At 39.2% G+C, this 22,848-nt stretch overlaps 1 protein-coding gene across 3 annotated transcripts; it reads right to left on the bottom strand.

The window, feature by feature from the left end:
* Positions 1–353: 353 nt before the first annotated feature.
* mtf2 (metal response element binding transcription factor 2) lies at positions 354–21,814 on the bottom strand. Of its 3 annotated transcripts, XR_006011285.1 has the most exons (16): positions 21,564–21,814; positions 20,489–20,690; positions 18,095–18,176; positions 16,679–16,789; positions 16,099–16,199; positions 15,834–16,003; positions 15,645–15,740; positions 14,309–14,377; positions 8,803–8,926; positions 8,535–8,602; positions 8,249–8,419; positions 7,722–7,851; positions 7,504–7,562; positions 4,311–4,412; positions 1,539–2,374; positions 354–1,454 (listed from the first exon to the last, which is right to left on the bottom strand). XR_006011285.1 is itself a non-coding variant. In XM_041992494.1 (15 exons), the coding sequence occupies exons 1-15, from the start codon at positions 21,566–21,568 to the stop codon at positions 1,999–2,001; spliced, it is 1,866 nt and encodes a 621-aa protein (XP_041848428.1). In that variant the 5' UTR covers positions 21,569–21,814; the 3' UTR covers positions 354–1,998. The 3 variants fall into 3 exon arrangements, 2 of the variants coding, with proteins under 2 accessions (XP_041848428.1, XP_041848429.1); XM_041992494.1 differs by having other exon boundaries at positions 354–2,374; XM_041992495.1 differs by having other exon boundaries at positions 354–2,374; positions 20,489–20,651.
* Between the last annotated feature and the right edge of the window lie 1,034 nt (positions 21,815–22,848).

Genomic DNA, 22,848 nt, shown 5'->3' with positions numbered 1-22,848 from the left:
CCCTAGAGATGGTGGTGTGTGAAAATCCCAGTAGATCAGCAGCTTCTGAAACACTCAGAACAACCATGCCACATTTAAAGTCACTTAAATCCCATCTTTCTCATGCTGATACTGTTTCAGCTTCAACAAACCATATTCACCATGTCCACATGAATAAATTTTGAGTTGCTGCCATGTGATTGAAGTGTGTGTATATGTAAAATGTTATAGCCGTTATAATTTGCATCTCTCTTAATGTAATTTGTTCAACTTTATAGCTTCTTGCAAAAGAAGAAAAAGAACAGAGCTATGTGCAGTGATCTGTAGACAGAAGACAAGTTTACCCGTGTGGTAATAAACCAACATAAAACGGCTCAAATTATCAACTTTTATTCATACTTTAACAAAAACAGGTTCACAAGTAACACGTCAACCTATATAATGTATAAAAATGTATCAAGAAGAATCTCAAAAGACAAAGAAAATGTTACGTAAGTTCTTTGGCTACAGAGGCCATTTGGAGGCCGGTGGTAGCAACATGTAGACTGAGAAGCTGAACATGGAGAAGCTTCAAAAAGCACACACTATATCCCTACAACGAAGACAAGCATGTATCAAAAACATCTGTTCAACTTGACAAAAAGGCATAAACATCTCCAAAAAGAGATAACCACACAAACTGAATATTTACCGGTCGCCATAACATACAGCATCTGAACTTTTCCAGTGGTTGTTTTCTGACAGCAAAATGGAGAAATTTAGCTTAATAAAAAATATAATGTGGTACAAAACCATGGCAAATAGAGAATCTGATATTAAAACACTGCACAACATTAACTGAACGACCTTGTCCCAGTCCACAATGCAGCGAAGTTTTGGGATATATCCTGAGTACGACAAAAGGTGAACTTGCTGTAAAAAAGAAACCTTTTAATTTTTTTTTTTGGTGCCTGTCACCCAAAGCAACTTAACACAGAAGCATTGTAACAGCAATGCTAAAGTTTTCCAATTACACAACTGTTCAGTCCCACACTGAGTTGCATATGCAGCAGCAAACAACGACATAACTGGGACTTTAACATTCATCCTTTGCACTTCTTTAACTATGAAACTATGATTTAAGTTTTTAATCAGTTTCAAATCAGAATGCATAAAAGAAACTAAATTCCTGGGAGTAAATAAAAACAAATTTACCATAGATTAGAAATGCTGCCTTGGCTAAGCTTTAATAATTGGTTTAAAAAGTACACGTTGGCCTAATAAACAGAACTTGATATGTGCAAGTACATCCAGAAAGAACAAAGAACAAAGAATAAAAGGGATAATAATAAATGTAGTATAGTTTTATATAAAATAAACATCTGCAGCAGCACACCTCTTGTTTTGAGCTCCTGGCCTGATGCTCAAATACAAGCACGTTTTCTAAAACAGAGCCGAAGGCTGCGCCTTCCAAAGGCAACAAGAGGTACTCGTAGCTGGGATAAGAGAGAGAGGGGACATGGGTGTAAAAGGACATTTTTATTCATCACATTCTGTAAGAAAGAGAAAAAAATATTTACCTCTCCACTGTTTTGATAAGCTGCATTTTTAAGAAACTTCCCCACTTTCTCTTATCCTGGAAGATTCATCATTCATTACCTGACCAATCACATGTGGTCAGGGAGAAAAACAACAAAAAAGCGCATCACTGGATTAAAAATAAAGCACAATAACATTTTCAAAAGCCTAAAGGTTCAGCCAGCAGATCAATTATTTACACCTAAATAAGCTGCGGTTTCTGTAAACCACAATAACAAATACTGGTGTGGTTCAATGACACCGCCTCCCCTGCATCATTCACTGTCTTAATTATATATCTGACAAAATGGACCACACTGAACCAACAGGCTTTACAGAAAGCTTAACAGGCAAAAATGGCTCGTCTAAACTAAACAAGGCATGTAAATCAGTCAATGCTCTAAATACAGGTCACCAGCACAGTACTGGTTAAGTCTGAAGTGGTGATGCAGACACACAGGCCTATGAGGCAGTGACTCCTTCCCACTCCACCAAAAACTGCACCTTGCCATCGAGGGTGACCCGCCGGGCCAAGACTTTGTACTTTTCGCCGCAAGTCAGACGCCCCGCTGCTCCAAAATAATTGCTGATAGAGTTCTTGAGATGCGAGAGCTGAGTGCTGGGGTCCATGCCGTGAACTATGTCTGACGAGTGAAGTCCTGGGAGGGCGCTTAGCATCTCTGTGGCTGAGGGGTTTATGTCTGGAAGGCTGGGAGGGGGGACCTCTGGGTTGGGGGGCTGCAGGGCACGTCGTGGCCGTCCGCGTTTTCTTTTCAAAGGTGGAGCAGAAGCAGGCATGTTGCAGGCTGATGTTTGCATCTTGCTGGGACTACAGAAGCTGGTAGGAAAGAAGAAAACTCTTTAATTCTCTCAGCAAAAACAACATTGCATTTGGTCACTATGGTTAATAATAATAATAATAATAATAATAATAATAATAATAATAATAATAATAACAATAACAACAACAAAATAATAATAATAGCCACCTTTTACAGTCATTGCAAAAAAATGTTTACATTTAAATTTCCATGTAGTTTGTGAATATTTTAACCTTTAATGCACTTTTACAAATATGAATATATTAAATATTAGAGCTGGGCAACTATTAAAATTTGTAATTGCGATTAATCGCAATTAATTATATTGTTACACGCAAAAATATTTTTTTTACATCTGTCTTTAGGTTGGAAACCAGGGACTTTTTCTTTTACATTATTTTCCACAAATATCTACATCCCTTAGAAGAAAGTCTGTTTATCTTCTTTTTATAAAGGTTTTATGTTTTTATATATTAAGTTGCCTTTTTGAAAAGTCTCGTAACATCTGCGTCTCTAAAGGAGTTTTATTTAGCTGGCTGAGGGAAAAATGGCTCTTTGGATTGGAAAGGCTGCAGACCCCTGCACTAAACACATAAACAGGTTTAGCAGCAATTTTCAAATTTTTCGTCATATATATTTATAAAATCACATATTTATGAGAAAGAAGGATGAATTGTTCAGGATTTACTAACTAAAAGGTAAAAAAAAATCAGCAGGATGAATTTAAAGCTGTGAAGCTGTTTCCTTCTAAACACAGAAGGAACAATATGTGATGAATATCAGCATCAGGTGAACAGACAGAAAGCAGGATTAGAATCTCACAGCTTCTAGATGGTGAGGAGAGAGAAATATTCACTATATGCACAATAACTTCCATCCATGCACCTTCAGTGTTTCATTATCCAGATTTCTGCCCTATAAATTCTCTAAATTTGCATTCTTAGCTTGACTGTATTGGATTCACCTGCAGCCTCCGCTACCAGGAGTTAAGGGTTAACATCTCGTTCCGGGTGTAGCGTCAGGTCTGAAGATGTAACTATAAACATGTGTGGTATCCACAGAAAGTCCAGAATCTCAGCTACCAGCTCAGCAAAACCATTTCTATCACCAACAAACACAGTTAAGACAACAAACAATTCAAAAACCATGTAACCAAAGTCCGAAAAACATGTAAACACAGATGGTGTCTCCCCATGAACACGAACAAACGACTCCTCTACTGAAAGCTCACATCTCACTGATTCCACAGCTGGAAGTTTCATCTCGATATGACCAAGATTCACCGAACCAGAGGCAGAAGAAGACCCGATGGATGCTTTACGTTTGTAAAAGTCAGAAAGTATGTCTTACCTTTGCTTCATTTATTAAAAAAAATATAAATAAAAAGTTTCTCATTGTGTTTTGGGAGAAGTTTCCCGTCCAAAACTCACAATGTTCTGCCTTCTGCATGGGTTTAGACAAAGAGAAATGTCGGTTCTTCTTAAGTTCCAGACAGAAAACGTCTCTCATTTTAATAAACCCGCTCTCTCCTGATTACATCAGACGCAGCGCTGCAGCAGGGAAGAGAGACATGGACACCATGTTTCTGTGGTCAAAGCCAGCAGCCAGCAAAAAAAAACAAACACGTAATGTGCGATCAAAAAAAATTAACGCCGTGAATTAATCATTGCATTAACGCGTTAACGTACTCAGCCCTAATATTATATAAAAAACGTTAAATATTTCTCAGATACCGGTTCCAAACTGGATATTTCTCGTGTTTTTGTTATATTATTGTCAATAATTGATTCTAATGCATTAGTTTTTTAAGCAGCTAAGTTTATTAAAAAACACCACCTTTTACCATCACTGCAAAAAATGTTCAGTCCCTTTGAGGTGCAATAAAAATATATAATAACTTGTTGCATTGATGTCGACATGCTGACGTACAGCTTCTTTCACAGAAAGCATCACCTGGACTGTCTTGAAATGCTAGTTGAGGTAGTTTCTGAGGTGCTGATGGTTCCGATGGATTCCACGTCTGAAGTTCGTGGTAACACCAGCGATCTGTCACTTCTGGTGTGGGAAAGGGAAAGAAAACCTGAGCTTAGAAACCAAAAGAAATGCTCAGGAAAGAAATGAACAAGTATTAGTTGTAGCCTTTCTGTAATGCAGCACTGACCAGGATTTAATCTGCAAGAATTTTCAATGTTCAACATCCAGTAATGATTTAAAATAAATCGCTTTAGATAGCACGACAAATAAAAGTCGTTTATGGAGAAGAGCAGCAGTGTAGAAAAGAAAAAAACCTTTTGGATTTAACTCATAAAAACAAAAAGCAGGGAACTACTGTGGCTACACCCTCTCATTATCATCCAGAAAACCTGGTACTTTAAATAAACTGTTTACCAGTAACCATTCTCCTTGCTGAAAATGTCCTAGATAGACGAGTGTGCCCCTTTAAGACCTGTTACACTTGAGTATTGGGCTATATGATTGGCCCTTGTGTATTTTGGGTAGCCAATGACAATCCACCTTCTAGAAGGTGCAGTGCAGTATGGCCAAGAGCATGCTGAACGTTTGTCCTTCCTCAGTCAGCTCCTTTTGTTATGAGCGTGTCAATAAAACCAAACACAGTCAGCTACAACTACACTGACTTCTTTCATCCTTTACCTGCTGCCCGTGGTGGCTGTAGACTGGAACCTCATGTTAGCGCTCCCCTCTTTGAGTACATTACAGTTTACAGCGTTACAGTTTAGTAGAATTCATTTTTGCAGGAACTCTTTTTAGTTATTTTTTTTATCCAATGTCTTTTTTCTCTCATATTTTACACCCTTGGGTGACCATTGTTTACAAAAATGTCCACATACAAAAAACTGCTATGAAATCTATATTTTTTTATCTGATTCTTTATCAGCAGAATATTTTCAGACTCCAATGAATGAAACAGCCTTCGTCAGGACGCTAAAAGGTTTAACTGTCTTAAGTGTTTAGCGTCAGCATTTAAGCCATTTATGGAAACTTAGTCCGTGATAAAGTTTGAAAATGCGATGTGAACTCATAGCTCAGTGTAGCTGCCACATGATGTTTAAACTATTTTGTCATCATGTGTCATATATGGATAGGTTACCTGTTCCAGCTCCAGAGCATGATGCAGCACAGCTGATTTTACATCCTGTTCACTGAGCCTGTGTGCAGGTTACACATCAAAACTGTTCAAAAACTTTATTTATATAGCGCTTTTCTAAACAAACGTTAGAACGTGCTTCACACAGCAGCATTAAAATCCAATAAAATAACTAAAAAAAACCAACAACAAAAGAAATAAAATTGTAGAAAATCGATTCACTAACAATGAGCAGTGTGAAATCAGGAAAGACTATCCAATAAGAGTTTTAAACGCTGGGACATGTGCTCTGCATGCCAACTATGGCTGCACGATTATGACCAAAATAATAATCACGATTATTTTGATCAATATTGTCATAATTATTAATCATGATTATTCACCGTGTTTGGAAAAACATGTATTTGTATTGCACCAATTATAAACAAACTATGTGGCAACAATTTTTTTTGTGAAAAATTAAACTTTAAATTAGAATAGATGATAAATAATGCAACAAATACATTTACGGTTCATTTTTGAGAAGTTAATGTAAAATATGGGGCTACAAAAGACGCTAAATTAAGAGCCGGCTCTCTGAAAAAAGCCGAACATCCCATCACTAGCATATATCGTTAGCTATCGTGGAGACGGATGTCATGAGAAAGGCCAAAATTGAAGAAAAGACAACCTAAAAATGTTTAGAACAGCAAAAAAAATTATAAAATTTTATTCTTCAGTCAATATTTTCTTTGTTTTTTAAGTTTAATTTTATTAAATGTAATGTTTTTTTTTTAATTAGGAGTCTGCAACATGTCACAACACTTTTAACTTTTTAAAATATTCATGTCCACACTCTTCATTAATAAACATTAATATCTGCCGGTAAGCCAGCGCAGGATCATCCAGCAGCAGCTTTGTATGTTTGTAAGCTTAATGCAGCTTTGGCCTTGCTTTCGCCCCCTGGTGGTTGGCAGACTACAGGTTGAGAATGTGTGTGATCAGATATGCATGCAGCAGAGCCGCATTTTGAATGTAAATATCGTTGACTACCCCTTTTTTGCATTTTCACAAATAGGTTTTACAATTATAAACTAAACTGTGTTAATGAATCTTCATGCTCTGTAGAATAATTCAGTCCAGATTGGAACATCCTAAGTGGTAGTTTTTCAGTAGGACCTGGTCTAATGTGGATTCACCCTTTTTGTATATCACACACGAGAAGCTAATTTTATCAACGTCAGACCATCCACACTCAGACAGAGCTGAGAAACTAAACGGCCTGATGTTATTTACCTCATTTAAATGCCTGCATGTCATTTCAGACTCTACATAGTTGTGCGCTCATAACTCTCCTTCGCCCTGATGTGCCGACAGGTGTACACACTAATGCATGTGCGCACACTCCCAGCAGGAGACAGAGAGCATGTGTCTGAAAACATGTGGCATAAATAAGACGTAATACCAGGCTCCACAAGCAAACCCTCCACCCCACGTTTACAGCAACAGCTCTGCTCTATCGTAGAGTACGTATCATAGCGTAGATCTAAGCTGCAGCTGGATCTCAACCACACCTTTTCCAAGGCCCCGCTCAACTTTGATTGGTTAGTAAAGCATTTGAGAGCCAAGCAGCTCTTATACCATTGGTAGATTAACTCAACGTGACATTAGCGCACACATCAAGTTATAAAAATTGCCTCCTTTTTGTTTTTTGCCACAAAACCTCCACACGCCAGACATCTAGCACGGAGCCCTGCACCTCTGGTCTTCAATAGAGTCTCTTGGATAACTAAAAGTCCGCTGCCTGAGGATCTCAAATTTCTAACAGGCTCATAACTTTGTAAAAGGTCTGATAAGGCAAAAGGCCACAAAGGCTTAAAAGTAAAAATCTTAAAATCAATTCAAATTTGTAAATTTGAGGAGGAGACGAGGGTTAACTAATGACACTATTTTACTCCTATAATACTCATCTATCCAGCCTATAGTCAATGAGCCGACATGTGGAAGCCAGTAAAGTTCCTGTTAAACACACATGAAGACATCCTGCAGCTGCTCACTTACTTGATGGAGTTGAAATGTTCCAATGCACGAGGCTCCAGTGAGAGGGCTTTTCTTGTTTCCTGCCAGAGCAAAGTTAAAACAATTAGAACGTAAATGTTTAACTGTTCCACGAACATGACCGTTCATGCACACAGTTACAATAACATCTCAAAACAAAGTGGTTGCACCCAACTCACACCTGTTAAAGCAAACACACAAAGAAAAGCGCGCACACACACCTGGGACAAGAGCTGAGAGGAGCGTTGTGGTTTAGCCAGAGACTCCAGAGAACGCACTCCCTGCTTCCTCTTTTTCTTTTTTTTCTTCTTCTTCTTCTTCTTCTTCTCCTCTGTGCCGTTGTTTAGAGCACTGGAATTTATAGAGAAAAATAACATTTAAAATGGTTTCCAAGCGATGACGATGTGGAATAAATAAGTTTAACAGTCATGTGTTATGAAAGGAGGTGAGAGAATGAAAACTTCCTTCATTCGTGTTTGATTAGGTTTTAAAACAACTCAAGTTAACATTTGGAAATTAGAATAAAAAATGAGCTGGTGGGAAGGGTGGATGATTAAGGGAGGAATGTAAACCAAGACGGCATGTGAAAAATCTTCCAGCGTAGTTGCATTGTGGTTACTAAAGGCAGCAATTCACCAGTTATCCCTGGCCAAAGCCATCTGAAGACATCTGATAATTATGGGACAGTGTTGTAATGTCTGTGAAGGATAGTAACTTACAGAAATTCAGAATACCAGATATATCTTACCTTATGCCAGACATGGCTTTAGTGGACTTGCATCCCTTGATGGTGATCTCATGCGAAGCCCTCTCCATCACTCTGTTGGTTGACTCGTCGCAGTTGGGGGCAGCAGGAGGGAAACGGATCCTTAGGCCAAACAAATGCTTCTTTTTCTTCACTTCCTTCCCAGACATGAACCTGAAGAGATAAAAGAAGAAAAGAATGAGTGAGGCCCAAAAGTAGAAAGAGTGCAAATCCTGGGAATGATGGGAGAACGGAGGTTGTGAGCATTACAAGTGATGGATCAACTTACAAGCAGCTATTGTTGTTTAAGGCCTCTAGAACATGTTCATATCGTTCAGATCTTGATGTGTTGGCGAGCTATGGACACAGGAACAGAGCTGATCAATTGGAAAACCAACATCACTTGGCGGCAATATTCATCTACGGAGAGGGATTTATTATTTTAACCCAATTAAAACAGCAGGAGAAGAAAGTGATGTTTTCCTGGGAGTCACCAACACTAAATAAAATGTCATTTACGGCACAATTAATGTTACAGCAATAGGGAAGAGTCTCACCTCTCCAAGCTGCAGCAGCTCCCAGTTCTCATTAATGTAAGCCATTAAATCCATCTCTGAGTCAAAATACTTCTTCTTGTGAATCACACTCAAGTTGTACAGGCTGAGGTGGGTGACGTCCTTCCTGAAATATTTTTGTTGAAACTTTATTATTAGTATGATTTAAAAACCTGGATGACTTGGACAAAACAGAGGTTGTAGCTCTCAGAACCTAAAACCTCACAGATCCACCTTCAAACCTCATCTAGTTGTTCCAGACCAACTTTATTTATGAAACACTTTACAAATAACCACAGCTGAAACAAAGTGCTGCACATGAATGAAGACTAAACACTAACTATAAAACACATAAAACAGATAAAACATTCAATATATGTATAAAAAAAAGACAGAAGAACAACTACAATTCAACACAAGACAAATGAAAACATAAGATCAAATTAAAGCCGCAAGCGGCATCCATCAGGTTCGAGCCTCGTGGCCACGCAACGTCTCATACACCTTTTCATAGCATGTTAGCTAACCTGCTAAGATGCTATGTAATGTGGTGAAAGGTCTAGCTGAGAATCTGAAATGTTGATATACCTAGTTAGCATTTTTTGCTAGCATGCTAATATGCTAGCTAACATGCCATGTTGCCATGGCAACAGGTGTTGTCATGTGTTAAGGGCCCAACAAGTATGAATACTGTCAACTTCGGTGCAGATCCCATGTATTTCTATGGAGATATGAGCAAACCGTGTTTCATGGCGAGAAGGATTTTTTTGCCACGGTAACTTTTTTTTTTTGTATTGGTTTTTTTTGTGTTTCTGTGGCGCTGTTGAGCCATCTTTTAATTGAAGTCTATGTGGACCTTAGAATTTCGAAATTTTCACCGGGCTTGATGTGTGTGCCAAATTTCACAACTTTTCATGGGTGTTTAGGGGGTCATATTTGCTCTCAAAGTCCTTAGAAAAATAAACATTTCAACAACAACAGGGTCCTTCCATACTTCGTATGGCTCGGACCCTAATAAAGAAACTAAGCCTTGCTGAAGTTGAAAGCCAAAAAATAAAAATGGGGTTTAAGATAAGTTTTAAAGCTGGACAGGGAAGAGGTCTCCCTAATGTGCGAGGGCAGGCTTTTTCACAGTTGGGAAGCAGAAACAGAGAAAGCCCTGTGGCCTCTGAGCTTCCTCCTGGACCTCAGTAGCTGTAGGAGCAGCTGGTCAGCTGACCCGAGGCACCGGGAAGGACCGTAGGGATGAAGAAGTTTGGAGAGGTAAGGCAGGGCCATTTAAACATTTTAAAACAAACATAAGAAGGTAAAAATAACTCTAAAATATACAGGCACAGTGGAGTGAAGCCAGGACAGGGTGATGAGCTCTCTTTTGCGAATTCCAATTAAAAGTTGTGCAGCGGCGTTCTGAACCAGCTGCAGACAGGAGACGAAGGATTGAGTCACGATGGGATAAACTAAAAGCATGGACCACTGTTTCAAAGTTCTGCCCGGAAGGAAAAGATTTAACTTTTGCCTACTGCCTTAAGTGATTAAAATCAGGACTTAACAGCTCTAATTTGGCTGTCCAACTTAAAACTGAGATTGTTGATTTGGGACCCCTGACAGTACATTTTAAACTGACCATTACCAGAAGTGGACTCGCTGGGGCCACTTAGACTATGCGCAGTCGCCTCTGTTTTCCTTTCATTAAAATGTAAAAAGTTTAGGGCCAACCAAGCTTAGATGTCCTTCAAACAATCCAATGCTTTAATTTAAAAGCTGTCCTTCCTCTTTAGTTGCAGGTAAATCTGATAGCAGTGGAATGTAATTCCATGTTTTTCTAAGGTTGGAACCCAGAGGCAATGAATACAAGGAAAAAGACAGTGGTCCTAGAAATTAAAGGCTAAATAATTAGGATTTTTTCTGTAAAAATAATTTAAAATGTTCTCATTTGCTGCGAGGGATAAAAGGAAACTTCCCTATAAACAATTTGTCTCAGACATCAACAATGTCTTTGTCAAGTTTTTTTTCTTTCAAAATAAGAGTTCCGTGACAGAATAACTTGGGTGCATTGTGTAGCACTTAACTACTTCCTGGTTCTTTAACCAATCATATGCAACTCTCCATGGTTGCCAAACAATGCAGCATTTCTTATTTTATCTCAGCAAAAAGAGCAGCAACGTGCAGGTATGGAAGCTAATAAAAGAAGTGGACCAGAAAAAGTTTCAGAAAAACCTAAAAAACCTCGGCATCCTGTTAAAAAAGCAAACGACCAAAAACAGAATAAAATGAGGATCAATATTGGAGAATCTTTTGAAAGGTGGAGAAGTCTGAGCTGGCAAAGTTTCTCCTCAACAAGTGAGCACCGGAATTTTGATTCAAGTAACCGAAAAGTTTATCTTGATTTACAAAGATTTTAGTCTAATTTACTTCTCAGCACTCATTAAATGCATTTGTGTGACTGTCAGTGTTGTTTTTGGCAGGCACCTCAGTTTTAGTTTTAGTCATCATGATGAAAATGCTTATTAGTTTTAGTCATGTCTAAATTTGTTTTAGTTTTAGCCTAGTTTTAGTCAAATGAAAAGTATTAGTTTTTAACAAATTAATTTAGGTCAATAATACATATTAAAAAGTGGAATCAATGTTGACAGGCTATAACAAGTATTGCAATTCATAAAACAAGTTAACCTTAATGCTTTTACATAATAACCAGATCCTTTACCAGACTGAAAGCTTTAGCCGAGACTTCCCCATCAACAGGGATGAAATGCTGCCGTGTTATACTAACTGTTGTTGGGCAGAAACCTTTTATTTCTATATTTCAGCTTTTTTCATGAATTGATGCCCTACTTCATCAAACAAAAATGTCACACAAGAAAATAGCTGATCTATAAGTTCAACATATTGTGAGCTTCTTGTTTTGTTATTTTCATCAATAATTACAAAATTAAAAGGAATGGTTTTAAACTTAGAAGGTTTCCCAGCCAACAGCAAATACTGTTATCAATTACTCCTAAAAAGCAAAGAGCAACAACATCCTGACTTTGGTAACTGTGGCTTTATTTCTGAGAATTTTCTGAAGTGCAATTCTCCACCCTGAACATACACATGCCCAAAATATGAGCAAAGGATGAGGAACACACTGGTCTGCCAGTGAAATGATAGATTATAGTTAAAATATGTCCATATATTGTTTCACCGCTTCCACCAAACCCCTTCGTCTACGCTGCGTCATGATACATCTGTGTGTTATGGGATGTGTAACTGCTGTGTGTGTGGTTCAGCCAGCTCAGTGTGTGTGTGAGCGTGAGTGAACGTGCACACAGAGGGAAACGCGCATTGTTAAAATGTTGACACAGGACCCGTCAGCCAGATAAGACTTAAACCTGGGGTGTCCAGCTCCGGTTCTTGAGGGCTACAATCTTGCAGGTTTTCAGTATTTCCCTGCTCCAGCACACCTGACTCAAATTACTTAGTCACTGTGCAGAACTTCATAGGCTGTTTTATCCATTTAATTTGAGTCAGGTGTGTTGAAGCAGGCTCACATTGAAAACCTGCAGGACAGCTAAAGTGCTGAACATCAAATACACGTACAATAAAAGCATAAAAATAATAGCATAAAACAATTTAAAACAGTTAATATGAAGAAAATATAACAGAAGTGGTAGAAAAAAATATTAACCAGACAATAAAAACTAAATAAAATTAATTAAAAAACCAAATATGATCAAATATCATGTTGGGTTGAAGATCATAGAGTGATAGCCAGTTTTAAGGGTTTTTTTTATTTTTAAAATGGACAGTGAGGGAGCCTCGTGAATGGGCAAAGGTAAGTTGTTCCATAAATTAGGTGCACAGACTGAGAAGGCCCGTCCCCTCTGAGCTGTTCAGAGCTGGGGACAACCAGGAGCAGCTGATCATCTGCCCTGAGGGACCAGGTAGGAGTATAGCAGTGGAGCAGCTCAGAAAAATAAGGTGGAACAAGACCATTTTAAACTTTAAAAACAAACATTAGAATTTTAAAATGGACTCCAAAGTGCATAGGCAGCCAGTGGAGTGGAGCCAGAACAGGGGTTTTGAGTTGTTTATCAGGTTGCTGTTAAAAGTCGTGCAGCAGCGTTCTAAACAAGCTGCAGACGTGAGTGAGGACTGACTTACTTCAATCTAGAGGGAATTACAGTAACCCAGCTGTTATAATATAAAGGCACGGATTACTATCTCTAGCTGCTGCCTAAAAGAAAAAGGTTTTACCTTTGCCAGTTTCCTTAAATGATACAAGCTCAGTTTGACTGTGGCTTTAATTTGACTGTCCATTCCAAGATTCCAGCTGTGGGTCTAACATACAAGGCTAGGGGACCCAGCTCAGCAGGAGTCGTCTCAGCTGAGCCACAAGGTCCAAACACCATTACTTCTGTTTTATTTCCAATAAAGTTTAAAAAGTTTAAAGCCATCCATGCTTTACTATCCTCAAGGCAAGCTAAAAGAGGTTAAATTGACCAGGCACCTCTTTGTTTAATGGTAGCGCTAACTGCTAATTCTAGTAAAATCTGGTTTAATGTAGTTAGCAGCACTTTGCTAAACTTTTGTGCTCCATTTAACTTTGGATTCTTTATTTTTATTTTATTCATCCTTTTTTTTTTAGATTGATTTGAAACCAATAAAATGTCAGTTTGAGTTGTTTCACCACAATAAAGGAAATTAGCAACATCTACAGTTTTAACAAACATCTGTTAATCTGCAATTCCATCTATTTTCTAGACTTGTTTAATCCATTTCAGGATCATAGGGCCTCCAGCTGATGTAAAATGTTGTGGCTAGGGCTCTGATAAGAATTAGCAGCGGTTGCTGGGGGACATCCCATGATGCTTTGGGCTCCTCTTTGCTCTCTGTGTATAAATATCTGACTCTGCTGTCATTAACTTGTGTTTCTGTTTCAGTTATCACCGACTTAGAGCTAGTACTTCTAGAGTTGGTAATTATTTATATCAGTGATTCTCAACCTTATTGAGCAACAACCCCCAAGATGACATACACTGGTTTTCGCGATGTGTTCTCATCCCCACCGCCCCACACCTTCAGTGACCGACACATTCAAAGGAGCCAGCACTGTTCCCAGTAGACACCAAGACACAAAAAATCCAATACAGTTTATTAATGTACATACTTAATTTCTCTTATTTTTATAATTCTTATATTTTGACAACAAGTAAGTTTCTGGGAAAACCTTTGGAAGCATGGGAGGCTGAGTTGAGTCTAAATTCTCGCTAGGAGTGAGTCGAGTCTGACTGAATGTTGGTCTCTGTTGGTTCTAAGATGGACTGGGAACGGCTCCAGCCCTCCTCGAGACCCTGTATTTGAATAATCCGTTATCTTGAGAGAACAAAGTTTGTTTTCTCAAGATAACAAGATAAATTATCCCGACAAAAAGTGTTTTTAAAAAAAATCATGCAAGTCCGACAGCATACATACTTCACACAGACTCACATTTTATCTGTGTGTCAGTTTACACACGTTAAGATTCACTTACCAGCTGAGAGGCAGTCTGTGGAGGTATTCTGGTCCACCGTTGCAAACTGAACAGATAAACACATAAAACCTGAAGACAAAAAAAGCACCTCATCAGCTGCTTTATTAAAGTCTATATGGGAAGAGAGGCACGTCATCAGCTCACGTCTGCTATCTGGACTGTCCTGATGTCCAAATGCAGCTTTGAATTGTTATACAATTCACTGTAACAGTCCTATTGTTCATTTCATGCCACAATCAATGATTTGTGGTGGTAGTAAACTCCATCACCATCCTGGAGAAATACAACAAATTGCTTCCTAATTGTTTGATCATCATCTGTGCTAAAAACATTAACGGATCAGGGTCAGGTTTCCAAGGTGACACAATTTTGAAATAAAAAAAATAGGATTGTCAAAAACAATGTGTTAACAGCATTAACTAATCCAATATATATACACATGTCATATTTCTCAGGTCTGTTTTGGACTTTTATCTCCCTGAAAGGGTGTGTCGTCTTAGATTGGCTCTGATCTGCAGATAAAAGTCTAAAACAGACCTGAGAAATATATGACATAGGGTTGCTTATTTAACCACAACACCGTTCGAAGCTGAGTTTGACGTGCTTTGGGATGGGGGAGGGGCCTATGGCAGCACTGCTGCTTATTGAGAAGACTAAGAACAATATGTGCTTTTCACATTAAGTCTCCAATAACACCTGAAGAAGTCATTGGTCGCTAGTCAGTTTTTTGTTGCTAGAGGGGTCTGAATACTCACTAAATATTGGAACAAAGTCGCTACGCTGGCAACAATGTTTGCAACAGTGGTGGAGGGTCAACTTCCGGTATTTGCCCCAATTTACTTTCAGAAGCAGCAGAAATGTGCATGTTAGAACACACAACAAAATAGAGCATAAATAGAACGTAAATCGATAGCCATTTATGTGATAGTTTGAAGCCAAAATTTGATATATTGCACAGTAACAGTTACACACACTGGTGCGGACAAGAAAAAAATCTTTTGTTGCACACAACAAATTTGTGGTCACATGTGCGATTAAAAAAGGTCACACTGTAGAGCCCCGAGCAGCAGTAAAAACACCACATTCCTCTTCCACAAGAAACTCTATTAGCTTATATTATCACAATACGAGAATTTCGTTATACTTTGTAAATACTCATTTATCCACTGAAATTTATCTTTGGAAAGTCAACCAGAATCATTTGGCCTCATTGTTTCCATCCAGACCAGTGTTGGGTGAATCTACCAGGGCTAAAGACCCCTGACTGATGTGTTTCACATAAATAACAACATTTGTGTCCAGCATGTATAACATTAGGAGTAGTACATGTTTGTACCTATCTCCGTAGAGCATGGGCATCTGTAAGCAATGGAGACAGGCTTCATGGAACCACTGCTGACACCTGTTACACTGCATCATCTTCAGGTACCAGCTAGAAATAAAAGATGGGAACAGATTAGCTGTGCCAGATATTTAGTGGTACTTTTGGGACAAATTAATCAGTGTCTTCACAGCATGTACTCACTCTCCTGGACCACCACAGTAGCAGTAACACTGCTGTATGTTTGTTTTGTGGCCCTGGTCCCACACCAGCTCGTCCAGAGTGTATGGGAAGGACAGGTGAAGATCCATTTGCTGCTGCTCCTGCTGCAAAAACCTTTTAGCAGATGTCCCCTGATTGTATGTACTCCCCCTCTGTAAGCACCCAGATAAAAAGCAGGATTTCCTCAAGCTATCTTCAATCATCTGCAGCATCTCAATTATCGTTGGAATTAAAGCCAAAGCTGTACCTTATGTATAGAAGCTAGTTCACATTCGGAGCACAGCCAACTGTCATCAGAGTCGATGACGGCAGCATCGATGATGGGGGTGTGACACAGCTGATGGTAACCTGAGGAATAAGCAACACATTAAAGCTGACTTGGACTTCAGAAGATATCAGGCTCTCCAAGTACAACCTTTATGATGGACATTAACGGTACAGTGTGTAAGACTTACTGACATCTAGTGGTAATAGATGGGCATAGAAATGACACCAAAACCGTTATGAATGGACAGTGGCCGTCAGTGGCCAAAAGTCTTCCAGGCAAACATCTTTTCATTTATGAATGGATCCAGGGGCCTCGGGTGCAGCAATGATTGCACTATAGGTAACTACTTCTACTTTGTGATGCCTGATCAATAGATGTCAGCCTTCGTTTCACACTCAACCCTTCAGCTGCTGTTAGCTGCACAGGAACATTCAGAACTGAAAGAGTTCTTGTTTGATGTTGACAGATCATTCAAACCAGAGACTAGAAATTTACCAGCAATATGATAGTTTTCATTTAGCAATTTAAAAAAAAGGAAGAGCATCACACAGGATGGTACCTTGTCCACATCTGTCACAAATAACAATCTCGTTGGGTTCCTCTGAAATTTCATCCTGACAAATGGAGCACACGATGTCATCGTCTTCATCATCCTCGTCGTCTTCACCCCCTGAAAATGGACAGAAGCTGTCAAGGTCAGCAAAACAAAAGCTAAAAAACAAAGTTATATGTTTTAGGTTTAGTTCTTATATAGTTTTAGTTCTCTGTCTACGTCTTGTCCATTTAGTACAGGCTGATTGATCTTTATGCATGTACATACATGTGCGACTGCTGAGAGTGATGCTACTACAATGGCACAAAGCTGTATTCTGTTCTATTCTCGTTCATCTTTGGCTCCTCCTGATTGGACAATACAGTTAATTTAAGCTCTGATTGGTGGAAAGTTTGACGAGAAGAGGCTTTATTCAGTGGTAAGCTATCAATCCCAACTTACCCCACAGAGTTAAACCCTACCGCTGCTGAGAAACTGTTGACAATATAAGCGACAGGCCTTGGGGGTGCTGAAGATCTAGCAGTTTTACAGGTTTAAAACTTTCATGACTTCCACTCTAAATTTGTTAACAAGAAAATCTTCAAGGACACTGTAAATACATGAAGATCATGTCTATTAGTTGGAAACAGTGACCAGAGAAACATGCGCTACAATTTTCAGATCCCCCTGAATTAAGTTTAATTTTTAAAAAACAAGTCTGATTTTCATTGTGATGGTTTAAGAAATAAACAGACATTTTCTTTGGGCCCCTTCCACTGCTTTTCCTTTGTGGAACTGTTACTGTACTGATACAGTCGACGGGTAACTGTCAGTGACAAGAGGAGGAAGATAAGTCCAACAGAATGAAAAGTTACGTAAAGTCAAGTAAAGTAAAGTCAGTTACAGATGTTGTGATGACTCAAGCCCCACAATGGCGGGCGGGCTGTCAAGTTTAGTTTTGAGTCTTTAAGTTATTGTTAGCCATTTTTTTTTCTCTGCGTGTTATTTTGTTTGATCAAACCACTACATAAGTTATCCTTGTGTCATTGTGTGAGATCAGTTTTCCTCAGCTGAGTTTGATTTGTTTGTCGAAATTACACTTTTGAGTATCGTTAAACTGCAGTAAAGCCATTTTTATTGCTTTACTGCTTAGTCCCCGACAGATGTCCGGTCGACAAATCTGCAGCAACTGTGTGATGCTGTCATGTCCGTAGGGAGCAAATCTCTGAGGAATGTTTGCAACACCTTGTTCAATATCTTAACCAAGAATTAGGGCAGTTTTGAAGAAAAAAGGGGGTCCAACTCAGTACTAGCAGGGTGGATCTGATAAAGAGGACAATGAGTGAATATTTATTCTCTACAAATTACCAAAAGCAAAAAATTACGAGTTTAACTCTAAATTGTATCTCAAATATGTAAACCTTGAAACTAGATGAAACTCACCTGTTTGTATATCTTTCCAAAGAACCCATGATTTTGACCTGTCCTCAAAAACCACAAAGCATCGCTGCTTGTCCTGATCTATCTGGGTGGAAAAAGAAAAAAAAAAAGAAAGATGTAAAAAATTCTTAAAAGCCTAAATACACTGCACAGGCATGTTTCAAAGAAAACATGGGAACAAAAGGAAATCATACATTAGCACAAAAGTGAATAAACACCTCACATTTCTGCAGAGATTTTATCTTTTCATGGGGCAACACTGAAGAAATGACACTTTAATACAATGTAAAGTAGTCGGTGTACAGCTTTTATAATAGCGTAAATTTACTTTCCCCTCAAAATAACACACAGCCGTTAATGTCTAAACCACTGGCAACAAAAGTGAAACTCCTAAGTGAAAATGTCTAAGGCTAGGTACACAGTTCGAGACCTCATACGGAAATAAAAAATCCGGCATTTACCAGTGTAGATCGTACTGTGTGTGGTGGCTCCGATATTCTCAGCACAGAACAACACACATAACGATGCTGTCCCGCAACCGATCTAGAATCTAGTCCGCCAAGCCAGAAATCCCGTGTGATCAAACGTGATCTAACAAAAACGAAGAAGAAACCTAGCAATCACCGGAAAAACGAAGAACCACCACCAACACCCAGGACGGAAGAGAATATACAAGACCGAGGAATGATGGTGGTTTTACAACTATTGTTAACAAAAAATGCAGAACTGAAAAAAATAACAGACTGGAGATAGCATGAACACGGACTTTATATCCTTCATTGCTCCCCAGTCAGCTCGCCCTCTGACTACATTCTGTTCCACATCACAATCTACAGTCACAACTCAGGAGTCAGCTTTCCACACACACGTTTAATACGGCCACAAGCTGTTTCAGAGCCAGTTGGCTTTGTAACACATCTCAGACAAAATTATCATTTTATAAGAAAATCTTATAAGACGTAACATAATTAGGCGTTTACAGTCCTTGGCCGGGCAAAAACAGCCTGATAGTCTTTATGTGTGTACCTAGCATAAACGTGGCCCAATTAGCCTCCCCAGGGTCATGTTAGCGTTACACGTTCTCAGCTGTGAATGGGGAGCAGGTGTGTTAATTTTGGCATTTTTCTCACTAGAATTTCAATGTGGCACCTCATGGAAAAGAACTCTCTGAAGATCTGAAAAAAGAATTGATCTACATACAGATGGACTTGGCTACAAGAAGACTGCCATCACCTGAAACTAAGCTGCAGCACGGTGGCCACAACCATTCAGCAGTTTAACAAGACAGGCTCCACTCAGAACCGGCTCACCATGGTAGACCAAAGACACTGAGTGGACATGCTCAGCATCATATCCAGAGGTTGTTTTTGGAAAATGAAAGTGCTCAGGCTGACCTGTGCCTTGCTGGAGCATATGCCACACTGTGCATCAAATTGATCTCCATGGCAGTAGTCCCAGAAGGAAGCTGATTCACACGAAAACCCACAAACACTTTGCTGAAGACAAGCAGACTAAGGACATGGATTATTGGAACCATATCCTGTGGTCTGATGAGACCAAGATAAACTTATTTGACTCAGACTGTGTCAAGCGTGTGTGGCGGCAGCCAGGTGAGGAGTACAAAGCCAAGTGTGTCTTGCCTACAGTGGTGGGAGTATCATGGTCTGGGGCTGCATGAGTGCTGCTGGCACTGCAGCGCTACAGTTCATTGAAGGAACTATGAATACCAACATGTACTGTGACATACTGAAGCAGAGCATGATCCACTCCCTTCGGAAACTGGGCCGCAGAGCAATATTCCAACATGATAACAACCCCAAACACGCCTCCAAGACAACCACTGCCTTGCTAAAGAAGCTGAAGGTAAAGGTGATGGACTGGCCAGGCATGTCTCCAGACCTAAACCCTATTGAGCATTTGTGGGCCATCCTCAAACTGAAGGTGGAGGAGCGAAAAGCCTCCAACATCCACCATCTACGTAATGTCATCATGGAGGAGTGGAAGAGGATTCCAGTGGCAACCTGTGAAGTTCTGGTGAACTTCATGTCCAAGAGGGTTAGGCAGTGCTGGAAAATAATCGTGGCCTCAAACAATATGGACACTTTGTGTCCAATTTTGACATTTTCACTTTTGTTGCCAGTGGTTAGACATTAATGGTTGTGTGTTGAGTTATTTTGAGGGGGAAGTAAATTTACACTATTATAAAAGCTGCACACTGACTACATTGTATCAAAGTATCATTTCTTCAGTGTGTATAATTAAATAATTGCAGAAATGTGAGGTGTGTATTCACTTTTGTGAGATACTTTACAAATAAACTAAAGTGACTAAATACAAGAACCTGCTGCTCCCAAAGGAAAATCTGAGTACTAAAAGCAAAGCCTCCCTCACACCAACCTTTGTGACTGTCCCCAAGTAGAATAATCCATCCGACCACCGGGCCAGCACGTCCTGTCCCTCTCTAAACCTGGCAGACATGTCGTCTTCTCCATATTCCTCCCGTGCAGAGAGGCTGCTTGGTGACAAGGACACAGCCTGCTGCTGCCGCTGGGGGTGAGATCTGTGATGGAGAGACAGGTGATCCACAACCCCTGAGTCTCTGAAAAAAGGGGGAGGGGCAGCACAAAATGATAAGACTTGCATTTACAATATTGATGAACTGAACGGGAACATTTTCTGCAGCCTATGTGAGGCCTACATTTAACAACTGTTTATGCATACATAATTGCAAGTAAACATGTAAGCAAAAGAAACCCTAAAAAGTCCACAACTATTAAAAGTATTTTAAGACAGTCATTTTATTTTTCTGTTTGCAACTTTTAGTTGTACAATATCTGCGTTTTTATCATTAAAAGAGAGTCCTGTGTGCACAATAAGATTGTGAATGTACAAAAGGGGATTATGTGGTAGCAAAGTGGCTTAGAAAACAATGAGGGGAAATGCATGCCATTTCACCTCCACTGGGCACATACAACAGGTGATTATAATCAGAAAGAGTGCTAATTGGTAGTTAACCAGAGATTCACAGGCTGAGAATTTTTAGTAGCTTTCCAACGACAAAAAGAAAACAAAACGCAAAGATTATTAAAAACTGACATCCAAAACGCAGTGTGACAGTTGTCGCTTTAGTTTTACCAATCTTAACTTGAATAGTTTTTTTTCCCTCTTTGGGAGCAAAATATCGAACCAAATTAAAAACTGTGTGTGTTTTCCCCCACAGCTTCCGTCTGACGGTCTTTGGGGTCCCTTTGTTCGGATAATCAGACAACTTAATACAGTCACTGGAGGGGATATAGACCAGTTTGAGATTATGTTGTCTTATGAAATGATTACTATTAGATATAAAACAAATAACATGTAGACCATACGGTTAGAGGGAACAATCCAAATGCAAAGCAGTAACCCCGCCAGGTCGCTGACCATCGAACCCACAACCCCCCTCCCTACGCGGAGGAAAACATGACAACAATACCTCATTCGGTCACCTCCGCTTCTACAACTGAGTCGTGGGACAAAATAGCTGGATGAGAGGGACGTTGTTTCCCCTTGCTCCTCTGGCGGATAAGTTTATTTCAAATGTGTATCCCGACAACTTGCTGGGCTTGCCCCTTCTTCAGAAAATAACAAACGGCTCTTTTTCCCCTTGCACGTTCGCCATTTTGGTTTCCCGCTGATGGTCGGGGAGTGCATTATGGGAAGCGCCTAAACCACCGCCGTTACTGCTGCTCGTCGTCTCTAACTTCACTGTTTTTTTTAAACATTTGAAATAGTAGGCAGGGCATGTAGTAGTACGGCACATCCGCCCCTTAAAGAAGAATAATATCGTGTTTATATCTCAAGTTTTTTACTTTATTTACTCTGTTACTGATAAAAAATAAAGAGAAAATAAGACTTATTTAACTTTTTAGTAAAAAAAACTAAGGATTTCTGCTAATTAAGTGTGTTTATTGAAGCGGTTTAACAATTCACAGAAATTTGCCATTAAGTTTAACCACTGGTTGGCGGTTTATATTTGTGACCGGAAGTTGTAATTAATGTGAAAGGTATAAGAGGAAAATAAACTTTGTCATGGTAGTGAAACTGATTTTTAAATTTCTTTTTAAGTTCAGTATCTACATAATATTAATAAATCACTAGCACAAGAAACTCATGTCTGGCACAACTCACCCCGCTTTAAAGCTATTTTAATTTACAAGGGTGGAATCTTTAGAAGGATTTTATTTTGATGGGCAGATAAGATAATGCATTAAACTTTATTAGTCCCCGAGGGGCAATTTAAAAGGCAGCATGTAGAGTAAACAAATGCAATGTAAGAAAATAACTGAACAATTAACACTGAGACATAAATGTTTTAAAATATATACAAGGAATGTACTAGATAAGATAGGATAATGTACTTTACTCATCCCATAGACAGGGAAATTGAGGCATTATAGCAGCAAGTTTGAGTAGAAATTTTGAGTAAAGTAGAAAATGTTTTTTAAAATATAAGGTAAACAAAACATTACAAGGAAAAGTTGCAGAAAACATTTACAGTATAAATTTTAAATTAGTAGAATCAGACATGACAAGGCTGCCCTTTCTCACTGATTCTGTTCATAACTTTTATGGACAGAATTTCTACGCGCAGCTGAGGTGTTAAGGGAATCCAGTTTGGTGGTCTTTGGGTCTCTGCTCTTTGCAGATGATGTGGTTCTGTTGGCTTCATTTGGCCATGATCTCCAGCTCTCGCTGGAGATAGTTGCACTTGAGTGTGA

The sequence above is a fragment of the Melanotaenia boesemani genome, chromosome 8 (genome assembly GCF_017639745.1).
Source record: "Melanotaenia boesemani isolate fMelBoe1 chromosome 8, fMelBoe1.pri, whole genome shotgun sequence".
NCBI classification, from domain to species: domain Eukaryota; kingdom Metazoa; phylum Chordata; class Actinopteri; order Atheriniformes; family Melanotaeniidae; genus Melanotaenia; species Melanotaenia boesemani.
This window is presented reverse-complemented; position numbering and strand designations above follow the sequence as displayed.